The sequence below is a fragment of the Trichomycterus rosablanca genome, chromosome 6, assembly GCF_030014385.1.
Source record: "Trichomycterus rosablanca isolate fTriRos1 chromosome 6, fTriRos1.hap1, whole genome shotgun sequence".
In the NCBI taxonomy this organism is placed as follows: domain Eukaryota; kingdom Metazoa; phylum Chordata; class Actinopteri; order Siluriformes; family Trichomycteridae; genus Trichomycterus; species Trichomycterus rosablanca.
This window is the reverse complement of record NC_085993.1, coordinates 13,471,517-13,491,749: the sequence shown is the minus strand read 5'-3', so window position 1 is coordinate 13,491,749 and position 20,233 is coordinate 13,471,517. Positions and strand designations below refer to the sequence as shown.

General features: G+C 37.4%; 1 protein-coding gene across 1 annotated transcript in view; it reads right to left on the bottom strand.

The window, feature by feature from the left end:
* The window catches only part of ca16b (carbonic anhydrase XVI b), a 200,720-nt gene that overhangs the window by 75,494 nt on the left and 104,993 nt on the right, over positions 1–20,233 (bottom strand). The window contains 2 exon segments of the mRNA XM_062997440.1: positions 5,166–5,314; positions 11,989–12,168. Of these exon segments, the coding sequence (XP_062853510.1) occupies positions 5,166–5,314; positions 11,989–12,168 (329 nt within the window).

Genomic DNA, 20,233 nt, shown 5'->3' with positions numbered 1-20,233 from the left:
TAGTGTGTGACCCCCTATAGCTGATCAGTCGTGTAGTGTGAAAACCACACCGACTTAATGAATCCAGATTACAAGAGGTCCAGTTGTGTAGTGTGAACTGTAAAGTGATCTGAACACCTTGAAAGTTGTGTAGTGTGAACTGTACAGTGATCTGAACACCTTGAAAGTCATGTAGTGTAAACCGGCATTACTCATAGCAGGATTCTTGGGTGTAACAGTAAAAATCCAACCCTATTCACATTACCTTTTTTCTCCAGCAAGCCTTAAAAAACATAAATTAGAGGCATTTTAAGTCAGAACTGGAAACACCCACTGTGCTATTTAACTTTAATGGCTTCATATTCCTGAAAGCAGGTAGGAAAAATAGCAGTATTGGAATTTGCAATTAAAAAGAAAAAACGGGCTAGATGTAAAAAGAAATCCATGACAGATGTGGAAATGACACGTTACTTTTAAGTAAGATAAGGTTAATTTAAAACGGTAGAAATCTCAAATTTATATGCTGATGTTTATACATAATGGAAGGTACAAGTCAAAACAGATGCACAATAAACACAACAATTATGATTTCTCTCTCCAATTCAGCATAACACATTTAAATATATCAGTAAACACAAGCTTAGTTCCAGAGAGCTAAAACTCCTACACAGTTCAGACGGGCCATCTCTAGGCAGAACAGCCTCATCTGAACCCTGCAGAGTTCATTTAAAACCAGCAGTTTAACTTTAAGTGTATATGCTTGAGCAAAGCTAATTTATTGAATTAACACATTCAGGCTGGAGCCAAATGGACTGAGAATAGAATCAAGCCTAGCTAGACAGCAAGTGTCTTTGGGCTAATTGTGTCCCATGTAATCGGAATCAGAGCACTTATTCTAATTGCCCCCCCTACAGGTTTGAGCTAGGGGCCTTAGCTAATCTATTCCCATTTATTATTCTATTCACCAGAGGTTATTTAGGAGGTGGATTATTCTCAGCACTACAGTGTCACATGGTAACAGCATGGCAGTGTGTGTTCTACTGGTATGACTGTATGGAGTACAGCAGTGTTGTCAATATTGTAAGGTCTTAATGTCAATGCTTGAAGTACAATAGTGCTCCAACCAAAAATATAAAGCCAACAGCGCCCTGATATCAGAAAGTACCTACTGATAAAAGACGAGAGGAATAATAACACACACTGCATGAAAAAAAACACCTCTAGTCTGTAACTGTAGACCTACAGTGAGTGCTATCAGGGTATCTATTCCTAGTAAAGAAGCCATTAAGTTTGAACATCGATTTGAAAATCCCAACCACACTGCTAATCCTGATACACTCATGCCAGTACAACACACACTACTATCCGACCATGTTAGTGTCAATGCAGAGCTGAGAATGGCTTACCACCCACATATCACCTGGTCAGTAGGAGTCATATGGGGGTTTAATTGCAATTGATAAATGAGATTCAGGGTTGACAAAGTATACAGAGCAACAGTCAGTACCATCAGTAATTTTAAGCATGGTTTTATGTTTATGATGGGTGTAGCTTATAAAATAATCAATGACTCTACATACCAGATAGGTGTACCTAATAAAGTGCTCAGTTAGTACGTATACTGTATATATACTGTATGTGTGTCATTGCAGTGCTGAGAATGCTCCATCACCCAAACATCATCTGGTCAGTATAGGGTCTTATGTTGGTTCCATTACAACTAATTATGGGGTACAGGGGTTGACAAAGTAAACAGAGCAACAGGTGAACTAAAAGCAGTAATTTTATGCACAAGTTGATGTTTACTGTGGGTGTAGCTTATAAATTTTTATTGACTGTACATACCAGATAGATGTACCTAATAAAGTGTTAATACGTATACTGTATATATGAGTGTCATTGCAGTGCTGAGAATGGCTTACCTCCCAAACATTACCTGTACAGTAGGAGTCATATAAAGGTTTCAATGCAATTGATAAATAAGATTCAGAATTGACAAAGTATGTGGAGCAACAGTCATTTTAAGCATAAGTTTATGTTTATGATGGGTGTAGCTTATAAAATATTTAATGACTGTACGTACTAGATAGATGTACCTAATAAAGTGCTCAGTTAGTATGTATACCCAAACATCACATGTTCAGTAGAAGTCATATGGGGGTTTAGTTGCAACTGATAAATGAGATTTAGGGTTGACAAAGTATACAGAGCAACAGTCACTAACGTCAGTAATTTTAAGCATAAGTTTATGTTTATGGTGGGTGTAGCTTATAAAATATTTAATGACTGTAGGTACCAGACAGGGGTACCTAATTAAATGCTTAGTGAATGTGTATATACTGTATATACAGTATGTGTGCCATTGCAGTGCTGAACTTACCACCCAAATATCACATGGTCAGTAGGGGTCCCATGTTGGTTCCATTACAACTGAAAATGAGGTACAGGGGGGTGACAAAGAAAACGGTGAGCCAGCATCACTAATTTCATGCCCAAGTTCATGTGTATGGTAGGTTAAGCTTTTAATGACTGCAGGTACCAGATAGATGTATCTAATTTAATAAGTATGACAATATTAAACAATGTAAGAAACCAGAAAGAATGGAGAATGGTCCATAAAGACAAGGTTTGACCAGTTTTGTGTGGAGATCACACAGGAAACTACATAGTAATGCTTGTGTTTTTGAAATGTGATAGAACTGGACATTGGAGCAATAGAAGAAAGATGACTTGTCGGACGAATCCTGTTCTCTTCAAGATCATGTGGACAGATGGGCATGTGTGCATTGTTCAGCTGCTGTGGAAAAGATGGCTCCAGGATGCACTGTAGGACTACTCATCTCCCAACTACCGAACTGCTGGTAATGTCCAGTGTGTCAGTGACAGCAAAATCAGGCTAAATTTTGTACCAACTACAGGTATTTCTAGTAGTGAGCCACCAAGATTATTAGAGTCAGGTAAGAGATGTTTATGTCTGGAAAAATGGGGGCACAAAACATTTAAAATGACTTCTAAAAGTGTGTAAGGCAGTGGTTGCTCAGCAGTTATGGTACTGTTAATCAGACGGTTATAGATTTATGTCCTACTACTGGCAACCAGCCACTGGTTAGTCCTCCCAGGACCCTTAACTATGAGTTACTCCAAATGTGTCTGGATAAATTTAAATGTGAGTCTTGTCTTGCATGGAGCAAGGTTTGACCAGTTTGTTGTGGAGATCACAAAGGTAACTACACAATAATGCTAATATTTTGGAATGTAATGTCCTACAAGCTCATGGTCAAGTGTGTACATACTTTTGGCCATACAGTCCCGCGTCAAATTGATACACTGTGCCCAGAGCAGAAATGCCCAGAGCAAAACACCCTGGACAGAGCACCTATCCATCTCATGGCAGCATTTACTCACACCCAGGGGGCAAATTTGAAGAAGCCAATTCACCTGCTGACATATTTGGGAGGTTGGATGAAATCAAAGCACTTGACAAATATTCTCATGTAATAGATATGTAATGAGGAACAGGTCACATATAGTGTTAAGTCAAGACCCAGTGACCCATGTTGCTATGCAGTACCCACTTTACTGACTGTGCCACCACAAGTCCTTTCCACCACAAGACTACCACTTTCTTTGCTCACTCTTTGCTATGTGTTGATTTCTCTTGCTGTTTAATCTTCTGAAGTGCACACAGTTTTATAGGCGACAGATTTTGAAGGCTCTGTGTCGATAGTTGTTACCATATTAAACCAAAAGCTTTCAAGTCTCTAGGCATTTGCAATAGCAAAATATACACTACTTCAACCAGTCCAGGCAATTTTTGCAATTTTGCCCAATCACACACCGCACTATTTCCAAACCAAAACATGTAAGTCAGTCAGAAGTGCTTTTAAATTTGTCACCGTGCATTCAAACCATGGTTAGAGCAAAAAATATATATTCATCAACAGATTTTTCAGATAAAAACATGGTAAAAACTCTTAAACATTTTCTTTAAAAGTGAGGGTTTTATACACCTTTATCAATGTAACACAAGCAAAAAAAAGACTTCAACTTTACCACTTCAAAGCATTTTCTATTTTATTTATGCATTTTCTCCCATTTTTCTCCCGATTTAGCGTAGTCAATTTGTCTGCCGCTGCTGGGGATCCCTGATTGCATTTGAGGAGGGTACATTTTCTGCACACGACTCCTCTGACCCATGTGCAGTCCTTAGCCGACCCCTTCTTTTTTGCCCATGCACTCTGTACAGGTGCCTTTATCTGCTAATCAGGGTCCTTGCACAGCATTTGAAGACCCCACCCACATAGTCCGGTCATCTCGCCCTAACAGACATGGTGGCCAATTAGTGTCTGCTAAAGGCACCGCTAGATGGCGCCCAGCCGATCGGTGACAACGCCAAGTTTCAAACCAAGGAGTTCAGAATCTTAGTGCTGGTGTGCTAGCGGAATATTCCACTGCACCACCTGGGCGCCATAAAAATTTTAAATATTTTATTTTTATTTACAATTTTCTCAGTTCTGCTGTGGATGATCTATCAGAAAGAGCATTCTGTTTATCTAGACACATCTGAATGCTTATTTTGTTTACAGGTAATTACACTATAAAAGTATTCAGACCCCTTTGTGATGTGAATTACATTTTGAATGGATAGAATTTCCGTTTTTCCCCATCAATCCATATCCATATCCATAAGGACATAGCAAAAGTAGAATCAGTAAAAAAATATGAAAAATTAAACCACTTCACAAAGTATTCAGACCCTTTATTAAATACTCGCTCGAAGCCTGTTTGCTAGCAATTACTGCTGCAGGTCTCTTAGATGCGTCTCTTAAGGTCGTACAGAGACTTGCCCTGAAGCCACTCCAGTGTTCTTTTAGCTGTTTAAAGGTGAACTTCCTCATCTGACTTCGTCAATAATGACTTGATAATATTTATATTAATATATTATATTATCAGATCCCTATTGTCATTAAGTCAGTGTATTTGTTCAGAGACATAAAACTGGTCAATATGTGCCTGATGTGTATAGTGTACGTGGCCTAAATCTATGTACAGCAAGACTCATTAAGCCAATGATGTTTAAGCTCTGAAAGGTCTTCAGCACAAAGCTTGAAAGTTTGAACCAAAACAAGACAAATACACATCATGTTTAAAATGTAAATACAAATGAGCAACATTATTTGCATTACCTCAACTGGAAACCGCTTTCCATTAATGCTGTGTTCTGATCCTGCTGATCCATTGCTGTGGCCCCAGTGAAACTCCACCTTCTCTGCCTTGAAGCGCCCAGGTAGATTCGCTCCCCTCACAAAGTAGTCATTCTTCAAAAGAATAGAGACTAGGAGGAAAAAAAGAGGAAGGGCAAAAATGAAGAAATCCCTCACAGATACAGTGAGTGGAAAGATTGTGGGGAAAATGTTGAATACATTGCTATATGCTATGAAAAGATTTTTTAGCTAAAGAATTAGTCCTAAATATATATATATAAAAGTAGGCACATTAAACTAGGTTATTGTATGATATGAAGCTTGTTGATAACACAGCTGTTTTATGGCATCACTGTATAAAAGTTAAATTACCTGAATATGAAGTAAAAAATTAAGGGAAAAAATAACCAAAGACTTTGAATGCTTTTAGAATCATTGTGGAGTTTTTAAAACTATGACAAAATCTGCTGGATATGCATACAGCAACTTTTCTAAGGCGAGTGTATCTGCATCAGTTACCAAGCACATGGAACAGTGGTTTAGACTGTTTTGTATCTTCTTTATAATGACTTAGCAGTCAAAAGCAATTTGGAAGCTTGGATGGGTTCCAAGGTTAATGGTACTGGGGTAGTTTTATGAATTCTTAAGGAAGCACAGTGTTTTAACAGCCTTTTAAAATACTGGACAGTACATATTAAGTTAAATTTTAATTAGCTGAAAAGGAGTGCTCACACAGCTTGTCCGGAGTCTTTTAGCTGTACTCCATGAACACCTAGGAAGGATACTTACTACCTCAGATCCTGTGTTTTTGTGCTTTAAATGCTAATTTCAAAGCAGCCTTTTTGCTGTATTAAAAAAACTTGATGCATTTTGAATGGTTTGTCATATAACAGATCCCATTTAAGTTTCTAGAATTAAGAGGAGTGGAACTGAACCTAGTAAATAAATAGTGTTGTAGAAAGTAAAACTGTAAACCTTAATGCTATTTTATGCTTAAGAGTCAAAGCCAGTCCATCGTAACTTAAATCTTGTTATCCATTTGCTCCCGTTTGGCACAAAAAATTGTTTCCTAAAAAGATTAAGTTATATTTCTCTATCCATCACATATAGTGTTACAGAGGTCAATGTTATTATAATTAATGTGGTTTTTAAAGCAATGACAGGCAAGAGAAAATCAAAACATGAAAATCATAAATAAAGCTCACATGTAACTCATTAATCTTGTAAATCAGAACATTGTTGAGCTATTTGTGAAACAGAAGGGTCATTAACAAGCCTGTTAAGCATCATGATATATTTAAAGCTGTTTTCGAGGTTATACATGACCTTTTAAACTGATCTTCTTTCTTTTAGGGTATTTTTATACTGGGAATCTTTTTAACAACCACCAGTGCTAATATTACAAGCCGCCCTCAAATGGTTAGAATGTGACTGGTTTTAAACATCATGCATTTTTAAACATCATGCATCACGCTTTGGCATTTCAGTGCTTTCTCTTGAAACTGACCATCAGCCTGACATCAGGACTACTAAGAGAACAAGAGTGGTACTCACCACTAGCAAGGAAGGATGCTGATATTTGATTGACCACAGTACAGACAAATCCTCTTCTATTGATTGGTTGATATAAAAAAGCTTAAGTTTGGGGTTGGAATATGATGTTTCCATTATAGGATTGGAAGCCACTTGAGTTTATAGTTTGTATTAAAGCTTCTTCAGTCAATGAGCAAGTTAGAACTACACACTACCTGTGATCAAAGTATGTAACTGCACAATGTATTTTCTATAAATCTAAGATACTATGTCATGTTCTGCAGAAAAATGATTAAACCCTGCTTTAAAATGACTGAGACATTGGGCTCTTGAGTGTAATAAATCACTGCTCTGCATCCAAAGGGACACGGCCAAGGCCTTGGCTCTTTCTGACAAAAAGTAAGATTAAATTGAATTTTGTCTCTTTTTTGTGTAATATTATGAAATGATCGATGATAGAAAGTAAAAAATGAATTAGGAAACCTCAAGGATTTAGGTTCCTACCATATCTCTTAAAAGGTGTAAAAAATGCCATGGAAAAGGTGAAAGGTACACTGTACATGTAGTCTCTGTGGTCCCTGTAAATAGCAATGGTCACACAAAAGGCCAGCAGTGCAAAAGAGGTTTTAGTTGGGTGCAAAAGTTTCTACAAGCTGAAAAACATCATTTCTCATACAGTAAAGACAATCAAGTCTGAAATTCTGCTAGAACCATGATGTACTGCAAGGTCCTCAAAAATATCTACAGTTACACACCAACAGTAAATAAAAAAATGAAATAAAAATAAAAAATATATATATTAACTTCTTCAGCAATTTGAGCTACAGTAGCTCGTCTGTTGGATCGGACCAAACGGGCCAGCCTTTGCTAACCACGTGCATCAATGAGCATTGGCCGCCCATGACCCTGTCGCCGGTTTACCACTGTTCCTTCCTTGGACCACTTTTGATAGATACTGACCACTGCAGACCGGGAACACCCTAAAAGAGCTGCAGTTTTGGAGATGCTCTGACCCAGTCGTCTAGCCATCACAATTTGGTCCTTGTCAAACTCGCTCAAATCCTTACGCTCGCCCATTTTTCCTGCTTCACATCAACTCTGAGGATAAAATGTTCACTTGCTGCCTAATATATCCCACCCACTAACAGGCGCCGTGATGAAGAGATAATCTGTGTTATTCACTTCACCTGTCAGTGGTCATAATGTCATGCCTGGTCGGTGTAGTTTATTAATAATATCATAATAATAGGTATAAGATAAATGTGCCAGTTATTAATACCTCATGCTGGTCCCTGCCATGTTTTTATTTCACGCCTATTTTGGTATGTACACCTGTTTTAGTTTTTTTTCCACCTGTTTTGATTCTTACACCCATTTTTAGTTTTTCACCAATTTTGTTAATGAATTTCTGCACAGACATTTAAGAATGTTTGTTTCCATAGACCAGTGTGAGGTATCAGCACCATTTCATATTAACTGCTTCTGATCTTGACCACAGCTTTGTATTTCCACCTCCTGCTAACTATAGCCTGTTTGTTGATTGACCAACCCTTGTTTGCTTTTAAATACACTTTTGCCTGCATCCTAAACCTGCCTGTGAATCCTTAGTAAGCCGATAACACGTTTTCAGTGTTTGTATTGATCATCTTTAGGCTCTGCTGTGTACCCCTTTTTGAGAATGGAGCATAGGCTCAATGTTATGTCTAAATGCAGCCTTGGTCTCTTATATAGCATGCTAATACTAATATTTGACAGAATTTTCGACAATCTTAAACTATGTTTTAATACCCTCTCACCGCACAATTCAATATTATTTTTTATTGTTCCCAATCTCCTGAATGCATATGCATTATTCAAGTGGTGAAAGATGAAAACTGTGTAGGCAGCTCTATCAATATTACTGCAAGCAGTTATAAAATTTATAGTTGTGAAAATAAACAATTGTGAAAATGAATTATCTAGAGAAAAGCACTAGAGAACTGTTAAAGCTTGGCCAAGAGGTGTAGAGGCTTAAACCACACAGCCTGCAGTGTAAATAAGCAAATAGTTATTCCTGAGAAATTTATTTGCATGCAACTTTAATGCAAACAGCACTTTTGTGCATTAAAAGAGGATTAAAAGCAGTATACACAATTACCCAAATTATGCAGTGAGCTCAGGATCTTAGGACTCATGCTGTTGTGCATCATCCAATTTGCCAGCTGTACCATGTGCTGCCTAAGCCTGCTTGGCACTTAGATTCATTCAGATTACTTCAGTGGTGTAAGATAGAATATAATTTTATTTAGTGGGGTGGTGGCTTCATTCCATGAGTTCTGCATGTGTGCCCAAATAAAGAGTAAAGCCGTTAGAACAGAACAGGTCTGGAAAATGGGTAAAAATGTTAGGCACCTGAAACCAGCACGGGACACCTTAAGAGGTTTTCTGCAGTTACATTTGTGATGTTTAGCCAGTTTTTTTTTTTACAGCAAATTAGGTTGCTGTTCATAATATTTTGGCCTATCTGTGTAAATTTCCTTATTATTAGTATTATTAAGTAAAACGAATATGGGTATATATTTTTTTGCATTTTTCCCAATTTTTCTCCCAGTCTAATCGTATCCAATTACCCTAATGCATTATGCTTCCTCCCTACTGATGCAGACCTCCACTCCTGACCGAGGAGAGCCGAGACTGACACACGCCCCCTCCGACACGTGCGCAGTAGCCAACTGCAACTTTTCACCTGCACGAGGTGAGATCATATGTGAATCAGCTTTGTGTACGAAGAGACACACCCTGATCAGACATTATCCCTCAACTCTGCCAGCAGAGGTCGTAATTGTATCAGTTACGAGGTTTCATCCGGCTCGCACCCTGTATGAACAACAAGCCAATCATTGTTCGTGTAGCCGCCCAGCCAGCCGGAAGGCAGAGCGGAGTTTCGAACTGACAAGTTCGAAATGTCAGCTCTGGTGTGCTAGCGTGTTTTACCGCTGCGCCACCTAAGTGGCAGAATATGGGTATTTTAAGGGTTGTAGTTTTTGTAGTCATTGCTTGATTATAAGATGTAAAACTTATTTATAATAAACAATAGATTTAATAATAAAATACATTTTAATACAATACATTATAACTTATTAAATCTAAAAATGTAATAGGGTGGTGGGTAGCGCAAACTAAACCCCAATGTTAAGAAGATTATAAGATGAACACAAGCGTAGAAATAAAAAGAAATGAAACAAATAAAAATAATAAATAAAGTAAAATAAAATAAACTCAATAAAACAAAGACAATAATAAAGAAAAGACAGTAATAATGATTGCACCTGAGAACTTGCTGACACATTTAAGTACATCTAGCCCTGTCAACAGAGTTTGCAATCTTCTCTCTCAGCAATATCAGCTTACTGACGCTGGTTGGTCTATAATCAAAGAAAACCTGTTCTTTATATTAAAACTTTTAATCACAATAATTAACCTTTTATTTTAATAATTAGATTTTTAGAGGGTGGTATACAGGCCTAGGTGTAGAGCAATATTCTACAAGATTATCATTGTTGATTGTTTTAATTTGCACTTTCTGCTGCTTAGAGATTCACCAGAACATTAAAACAATCCACAGAGATCTTTGATTTGTGTTTGTAATAATAAGCCTATACATTGCAAAGACCAGCATTACAACTGAGATGTCAGGTAGGCCTGTGTTTGAGATATATGTGGGCTTCTTCTAATCTGAAAAGAGAAGTATTGCAACCTAACATGCTTTTAACAAAGACTTAATTTAATTATGTGTAATAATAAAATAAGAGAAAAAACTCTGTCACTTAAAAAGGTCATTTTGATACTCATGTAATAAACAAAATTAGGTATTGTTGTTTGTAGGCAGTCAAACTGGCAACATGATCACTTTAGAAAGTATTGTGAGTATAGTTACACTAACAGATTAATTTTGAAACTGAAATTTCTTATTCACGGAAACCTGTTTACCCTCTCGAGGTTAAAGACTGCAAGTCGAGACTGCAGTGCCAACAATGCTGCTCCTACTAGATGGGATGGGAACATGGCGTGTTTGCACCAAAATGTCCAAAACTTACAACGGACTTTATCACAGACTGGACTGAACAATGAAGAACTCCAATTATTTTTTGCTAATTACAACTTTCAGTTCAATTTAATTTTGTGTTTTTTTGATTTGTGTAAATCCTATTTATTTAAAGTATCATCCAGGCCACCCAAAGTGGATGGGTCCCTGCTGAGTCTGGTTCCTCTCAAGATTTCTTCCTGTAATTTTAAAGGGAGTTTTCCCTTGCCACTGTTGCCCTCGGCTTGCTCAATAGGGGTTTTTTGTCTGTTGGTCCTGGATTCTGTAAAGTTGCTTTGGGACAATGTCCATTGTAAAAAACACTATATAAATAAATTTGACTTGACTTGATTCAGAAAAGTATTTAGAGCCTTTATTCCATAATTTGTAGAAGCTCATTTTAGATACATCTCATGTTCAGATGAGCTCATGTTTTATCTAGCTTTCAGGAAAAACTTAAGTCAAGTTCTCCATGCCAAAGACAAAATGGACCGTCCACACTGTTAATAGTAAAAGATGCAAAAGCCAGCATTTTTCATGGTATGAGCGTGCATTAGTACGCTGCCACAAAGGTGACCTCGTCTCCTGAGAAGTCCATCATTATTTCAGCAAGACAATCCTGTAAAAGCTACAACAGCATGACTTCGTAGATGCAGAAAGTGCCTGCCTGGAGTCTAGGTCTCTTTCTGATGAAAAATCTATGGTGCATTATAAAAAGAAAAATCAGAAAACAGCAACCACAGAACTGGACTTTTGAACAGCTTAATTATTGTATCAAGCTAAAATGAACAAAAATTTCACATGAAAAACTGCAACAATTAGTGTCCTCAGTCCCCAACAATTAAAAAGTGTAATTCATGGAAGCATGGATGTAACAGTTTTAAACACGCCTCTGTTCCAACATTTTAATGTGTTGCAGACATGAAGTTCTGAATTTGTTTAGATTTACAAAATACTATAAAGTTGGCCAGTTAAAATATTGGAAATCACAGATTCTTGTTTTTATCTGGCAGCAAAATGCCCCAACGTTCTAAAGAAAGGGTAAGCCTATGGTATTTGAGAAACTTTTAAAATTACAAAACAAATGCATTTAAATGACTGTACATGTGTACTTAATTGATGTATTCTGAATATGTATTTTAAATACTTGCATTTTGCTACTGAGCAGGTAAATATTAATGTTAGTATTAAACATTTCTGCTTTCTAACCTGTTTTGCCAGTGTTCTTCATAGTAGTTCTGTTAGACGACTTGATCTCAAAGCCCTCCAGTGTGAGCTCCTGGCACTCCTGAGAAACCCGAGCGGTTTCACTGCGAATGTCAACAGGTGACTGATTCCTCTCCCCACACTCAGGGTACATTGATGCCCATCTCCATGGTCCATGGGTCCCTATGTGCAGAAATAGAACCAGAAAATAGTCACAGATTCTTACATCACATCTGTATTACTGCAAAACTTACTTTTTTGCAAGGGAAATAGAGTCAAGAGTTAAGAGAGGCTTTATTGTCATTTCAGCTATATACAAGTACATATTGAAACTAGGGATGTCCCGATCACGTTTTTTTGTTCCCGATCCCGATCTTTAATTTTGATCCCGATCCGATACCGATTCTCAAACCGATACTTGTATTTTCTAGATATTGTCTAGATAAGAACTAGATAACACTGTTTACACAGTGCACACTTCAAGTACATTACAGTTATTCAAATTAATCCAATGTACATGTTTAACAACTGAATAGCTCTGCAGTGCTGTAGGAAAAAAATTGCCTGCATCCAAGCTATTGCTTAATGTTCTTTTACAAAATAAAAGTAAACAAACCTAGTGCAGCATTGTAGTAAAAATGAAGTGAGCTAATTACAGTTTCACTTTGAACTTTATATTCAAAGAACATAATTCTGTTTAATGCAGTGATACACTAAAAATGAACAAAAATCTCCACTCACAAGTGGTGTAGCAGCTTAACTTGAATATAAAAAAACAAATAAGTTACTTAACAGCATTACAGTAAAACCTGAATACCAAAATAAAATGGAAAGTCACTCTTTTGTTATGAAGGAAAGCCAGTTCTTAAAGTGCTTGTATTGTGACAATGGTTTGATGGACGGGTCTACGCAAAGTGAGTGTGTTTTGACCCTTTGGGGCTTCCATAGTGCATGGGATAGCGTGCTCGGCTCTGGCTGTTCGCTATTCGGAACAGAATAAGTTAATAAAGTGTTTTGCTCCCGACAATTTGTGAATATACCATGTATTTTATTTCTTTATTAAGCGAGTGCATCACTACGACGCTCGGTTACATAACTAAGCCAATCAGAGTGCTTGATACTGAGATGTCGTTCAGTCTTGTAACACGTAAACTCGTAAAAGCTGTATGTTATGGTCCTGAAGTTTTCATACTCGGATTAAAAGTTATTGTTTTGTAAACCGGAGTGATCCTCGACTCACACACCATATAAACAGTAAAATTCTACAGTAATGAACGCAGCTCTGCTCCCACCGCCTCGTGAAACGCTCGCATTACAGACATTACACCGCTGTTGGACTCGTTTCACTTTCCAATTTAAAGTATTTCCACACAGCGGACATGCTGACGTAAAACAAAAGATCGGGTTATGATCGGCATTAGTAAAGCCGATTTCCAATCAGTTAAAAATGCCTTGATCGGCCCCGATCCCGATCTGTGAGATCGGATCGGGACATCCCCAACTGAAACAAAACAACGGTCCTCCAGGACCAGGGTGCAACACAGAAGAAAAAGTGCAAGACAGTACAGTACACAGTGCAAATAAACAACAGTACAATAAATACAAAAAGGCCTACAATAAAAACAAAAAGGCCTACAATAAATACAAAAAGGCCTACAATAAAAACAAAAAGACTACAATAAAAACAAAAAGGCCTACAATAAATACAAAAAGGCCTACAATAAATACAAAAAGACCTACAATAAATACAAAAAGGCCTACAATAAATACAAAAAGACCTACAATAAATACAAAAAGGCCTACAATAAATACAAAAAGACCTACAATAAATACAAAAAGACCTACAATAAAAACAAAAAGACTACAATAAAAACAAAAAGGCCTACAATAAATACAAAAAGACCTACAATAAATACAAAAAGGCCTACAATAAATACAAAAAGACCTACAATAAATACAAAAAGGCCTACAATAAATACAAAAAGACCTACAATAAATACAAAAAGACCTACAATAAAAACAAAAAGACCTACAATAAAAACAAAAAGGCTACAATAAATACAAAAAGGCCTACAATAAATACAAAAAGGCCTACAATAAATACAAAAAGACCTACAATAAATACAAAAAGGCTACAATAAATACAAAAAGACCTACAATAAATACAAAAAGGCCTACAATAAATACAAAAAGACCTACAATAAATACAAAAAGGCCTACAATAAATACAAAAAGGCCTACAATAAATACAAAAAGGCCTACAATAAATACAAAAAGACCTACAATAAATACAAAAAGGCTACAATAAATACAAAAAGGCCTACAATAAATACAAAAAGACCTACAATAAATACAAAAAGACCTACAATAAATACAAAAAGGCCTACAATAAATACAAAAAGGCCTACAATAAAAACAAAAAGACCTACAATAAAAACAAAAAGACATTTCTAATCTAAAAAGTAATTAAGGGACACAAGAGTAGTGACAAGTGTTGGTCAGTACATGATAATGAGTAAAAAGTACATGAGGTAGGGTTAAAGATAATTAAAAACACTATTTTAATAATAAATAGGATGCAAGAGTAAAAGTTAAACTATAATATAGTAAAAATGCTAATAATTAACTATAAAAAGCACTGTGATCTAAAGCTGGGGAATTTTGTCTCCAAATTTTTTAACAAAATGTTCTGTTTATGCTGCAGGTGTGAATATAATTTATCCTGTCAATGTTAATAAAATCAGTTATAAACACTGGATATTTTACACTAAATGAAATCAGATATCTCACTCATGCAATTGCAAACATCTAATGTATTCATTTCTTAGTGCAACACTTCTAAACTTAACACGTTAAAAGTCACAAACATTTCAATTTAAGGTGAGAGAAAGGCAGCATCAAAGCTTGCTAGCAACACAATTTAAATAAAAAACCCACCTCTTTTACTCTCTCATTTTCATTTCACTTACTACAAATGTGCTTAATTAAGATCAGGATTACCCAGTCTTTTAGCTATTCCTTTAGGCTATGTTTGATGTTAGTCTTTTTCCAGCAAGCCTGCTAATAGTGCTAGCTAATCATTGACAGCAATGCTATCTCCAGCTAATAATATTAACATGCATAAGCTATTGTAATCCTGCTAGCTACAGCATTAGCCGAAGAAGCACTTTAAGAGCTCATTTTTTGGGACCAATCTAGCACTAGATGACCCAGTCGTTCTATTTTAAACATAAACATAATGAAACATAATGCCTTTAATTAAAGCTGTTGCATGGTTGTTTATTTTGCTCATTCCCCTAGCAGTTCAACCGTGCTGAATCCCTTCTAATAATCCAACAGTGTTAACTTTGTGGACTAAAACTAATATGAAAATCCAACTACTATTACAAAAGTAAAGTAATACAATAGCTATACACTGATCAGCTATAACATTAAAACCACCTCCTTGTTTCTACACTCATTGTCCATTTTATCAGCTCCACTTACCATATAGAAGCACTTTGGAGTTCTACAATTACTGACTGTAGTCCATCTGTTTTTCTGCATGCTTTGTTAGCCCCCTTTCATGCCGTTCTTCAATGGTCAGGACTCTTCAAGGACCACTACAGAGTAGGTATTATTTGGGTGGTGGATCATTCTCAGCACTGCAGTGACACTGACATGGTCGTGGTGTGTTAGTGTGTGTTGTGCTGGTATGAGTGGATAAGACACAGCAACGCTGATGGAGTTTTTAAACACCTCACTGTCCCTGCTGGACTGAGAATAGTCCACCAACCAAAAATATCCAGCCAACAGCGCCCCGTGGGCAGCGTCCTGTGACCACTGATAAAGGTCTAGAAGATGACCAACTCAAACAGCAGCAATGGAAGAGCGATCGTCTCTGACTTTACATCTACAAGGTGGACCAACTTGGTAGAAGTGTCTAATAGAGTGGACACTGAGTGGACACGGTATTTAAAAACTTTAGCAGTGCTGCTGTGTCTGATCCACTCATACCAGCACAACTTACACTAACACACCACCATCATGTCATTGTCACTGCAGTGCTGAGAGTGATCCACCACCCAAATAATACCTGCTCTGTGGAGGTACTGACCATTGAAGAACAGGGTAAAAGCAGGCAAAAAAATTATGAAGAGAAACAGATGGACTACAGTCAGTAATTGTAGAACTACAAAGTGCTTCTATATGGTAAGTGGAGCTGATAAAATGGACAGTGAGTGTAGAAACAAGGAGGTGGTTTTATTAGTATGGCTGATCAGTGCATAAAAGTACATGTAATGTGATGAGATTTTGCTTAATAAATAACAACAAATGTCAGAACATGTTAGAAATGGTTGAATGGTTAGAATTTGATGATTTTAGGGAACTCAAGTTTCCACACTTTTTTAACTCACAACTAACTAACAAGAATTTCAAAAACAAATGACATCACTTTTCTACAGTCACCTTCCAATGCATTTTTCCCAGTTTCGTATCAGGTTTTTAATGCCATCAGCAAAAAATGTGCGTAGCCACTGATGCACCGCTGCTTTCACATTATCACATGAAAATCTTCTCCCCCTTAAAGCTTCTATGAGCATCCAAAAAGGTAAAAATCAGCTGGCGCTAAATCCAGACTATAAGCTCTCTCTCAGTCTTTTAGACACGACCAATTACTACTCCTCCCACCCTCACCGTTTCCATCTAAAATATACAAGTGTGGAAACTTTTTGAAGATCCCTTGTATATTGCACTGAAAAAGGAAGAAAATCTAATATATCATGACATAAACTACCACAGTGTACTATACAGGAAATATAGAGCCATATTAAATTTATTCACCGTGCTTTGCTAGATGCTGCACCAATCTGTCTTGTTTTGACTGGTAATGTTACAGCTTTATGGGCACAAAAACGTCCTTATGACAGATAAACATATTATCCTTTTTCCACTCTGATATTATCTGTGTTATCTATGGGATTCAATGCTTTATCCTTGCAGAACAACCTTTTGCTTTTGTAGTGTGTAGTATATCTTTTATGCAAGGTCAACTTGTCAAAGTAAGCTAAATTGTCCCCAAAGTTATACTGAAACATGTTCTTTAGGTCTATTCAGGCTGACACAAAATTGATGCCATAGTATTTACCGGGTAAGTCAAAATTATGTTAACACTAATGGATCTATTCCTCACGAAATGTGTGTCCGGGCTTTAAATGGTACTCACTGGTTTTTGTGTGTTGAACATGATGGCGAACAGGTTGAGACCTGTAAATCATCCTACACATACACCGATCAGGCATAACATTATGACCACCTTCCTTAAATCGTGTTGGTCCCCCTTTTGCTGCCCCATACGTAACAAACTGTGATGCACTGTGTATCCTGACACCTTTCTATCAGAACCAGCATTAACTTCTTCAGCAGTTTGAGCTACAGTAGCTCGTCTGTTGGGTCGGACCACACGGGCCAGCCTTCGCTCCCCACGTGCATCAATGAGGCTTCGCCGCCCATGACCCTGTCACTGGTTTGCCACTGTTCCTTCCTTGGACCACTTTTGATAGATACTGACCACTGTAGACTGGGAACACCCCACAAGAGCTGCAGTTTTGGAGATGCTCTGACCCAGTCGTTTAGCCATCACAATTTGGCCCTTGACAAACTCGCTCAAATCCTTACGCTTGCCCATTTTTTCTGCTTCTAACACATCAACTTTGAAGATAAAATGTTCACTTGCTGCCTAACATATACCACCACTAGCAGGTGATAATCAGTGTTATTCACTTCATCCGTCAGTGGTCAAAATGTTATGTCTAGTCGGCGTATGAAGTATGTTTTAAGAATAAATGGTTTCCGCCATTCAAGTGTTAACATAATTTTGACTCACCCGGTATTTTGTATAACTGATGTTATACAACTTTTAGCCAGAGCTGTAGCTAAAACACCTAAACAACCCTATACTTAAAACGTGTGTCCACATACCTTCGGTCACAATGTGTATTTTAATGGGATTCACATGACAAATGGTGGTGCTTCAGTACAGTTTTGTAGTTACATCCTATCAAGTATAAGTCTAGAACTTTAAAATGGCCCACTTGTCCTATCTTTAACTGGGTAAGAGGGGTAATATTTCCTTTCCAAAGTAGACGCATGACATTCTTGCCTTTCATTGCAAAGTGATCTGACCTTAATCTGTCAGAGAGAGAAGAAATCTGTCTTGCTCTCCTATGAGCATCATGTCCCTAACCTAGAGGATCCGGCTTTGAATTTAATCAGTCAGGGCATCATCAGGGTTCATCAAAAAGTATCATTAAGTTAATTAGGTGGAACTTAACAAGGTCAGTTGTGTCACATAATTAGCATTATAACAGATAAATTAATTAACTAATAAAAGGAATGCACATTAACCTAGAACTGAAAGCCTTCAATCTTTCATTTGAGATGTCAAAACCCTGATATACTCCACTATTAGCAGTAAGCTTGTGGAAAGCTATTCCATTCGTAACCCTTCAAAATGATCTAAATTTCTGTTATGATTTGTTCTAAGACAGTGGTTCTTAACAAGGGGGTCGAGGCCCTCTGAGCCTAAAGGGCGGTCCAATTGCATTTAATTAAGAAGAGTAAAAAATCAATGGGTTGGGATGGGAAATGTTGGGTCTTTTGAGAATAACCACATAGTTGATTTGCCCATTACAAAAGTGCAAAGGTCAAAGGATGGCAACTATGAAAGATTCAGTTTCAGTTGTTGATGCAGATCACACTGAACGTCCCATCAAGCATTTGGTACAATGTATTATAAAAAGATGAGACAAAAGATGCTGGGCAGACATGAATATTTGTACGTCTGGAGAAAAGAATTGCACTGTGCATCAAACCCATATCTACCTTCCCACACTGTGAAGTGTGGTGGTGGAAGCTTTATGGATTGGGTTACATTTATCTTTACCTTTACAGGAGAATGTCAGGGTAGGATTACATCATCTTAATTTAAAATCAATGGCCAAAAACAACACACTGGTTAAAATGATCAGTGTTAGAGGCCAAACCTTAACATAATTAAGTGTGATATTCGGCTAGCACACTAGCGCTGAGATTCTGAACACCCTGGTTCGAATCTATGCTCTGCTACCTGTCAGCTGGACGCCAGCTGCTACCTGTCAGCACGGGCAAAAAAGAAGGGTTTGAAGACTGTGCATGCGTCAAAAAGGGCATGGAGTAGGCAAATATACCCTCCTCGAATGCACTTCACTGTTATTTCTTACTGACCAAAGATGTTGGACGTAATTCTACGTCTGGAGAAAATAATTGCACCGTGCATCAAACCCATATCTACCTTCCCAACTGTGAAGTGTGGTGGTGGAAGCTATATGGATTGGGTTACATTTATTAAGAGAAGAGTCAATACAAAATACCTTCACAGGAGAATGTCAGGGTAAGGGTAAAGGTAAAGCTAAAAACAATGGCCTAGAACTACACACTGTTTAAAATGATCAGTGTTAGAGGCCAAACCTTAACATAATTAAGCGTGATATTCGGCTAGCACACCAGTGCCAAGCTACCTGTCAGCTGGACGCCATCTAGCAGGCAGTGATTGCAACAGACAATAATTGGCCACCATGTCTGCTGAGTGGGAAAAGGCCGGACTAAGTGAGTAGGGTCTTCAAACGCTGTGGAAGAACCCTGGTTAGCAGATCGAGGTGCCTGTGCAGAAGTGGATGAGCCTCATGTGCGAATCCACCAAGCATAGGCAAAAAAAAAAAAGGGTTTGAAGACTGCGCATGTGTCAAAAAGGGCATGGAGGAGGCAAATATACCCTCCTCGAATGCAATGGGGATTCCTGGCAGCGGAAGACTATCTGGCTTTGCTAAATCAGGAGAAAATGCAAAAATAATAAATAGAAAAAGAAATTACATGGCTTGACGTGTCAAAAAATCATCTTCACTGTTATTTCTTACTGTCTGAGAAATAAATACTGGTAACTAAATAAAAGTCCACTGGTTACTAAACATCCAAACATCCAATTTATCCTGGACTGAGTAATAAATGAATAATTAATGATTTACTTTATGCAGAATATGTTTGTGTATTATAATGTTTTGAATAATTAATGCAGAATCCAGGTAATACCAAACATTTTCGCTGTAACGTAACGCTGTACGGGTGCATTTGGCTGCTGTCGCTTGTACCTTTGTGGTATTTGAAAGGTTTGTCACAGCTCTGTTTCTGTGACAGTGTTGTGATGGCACCTCAGCTCATTTGAGGCTGATGC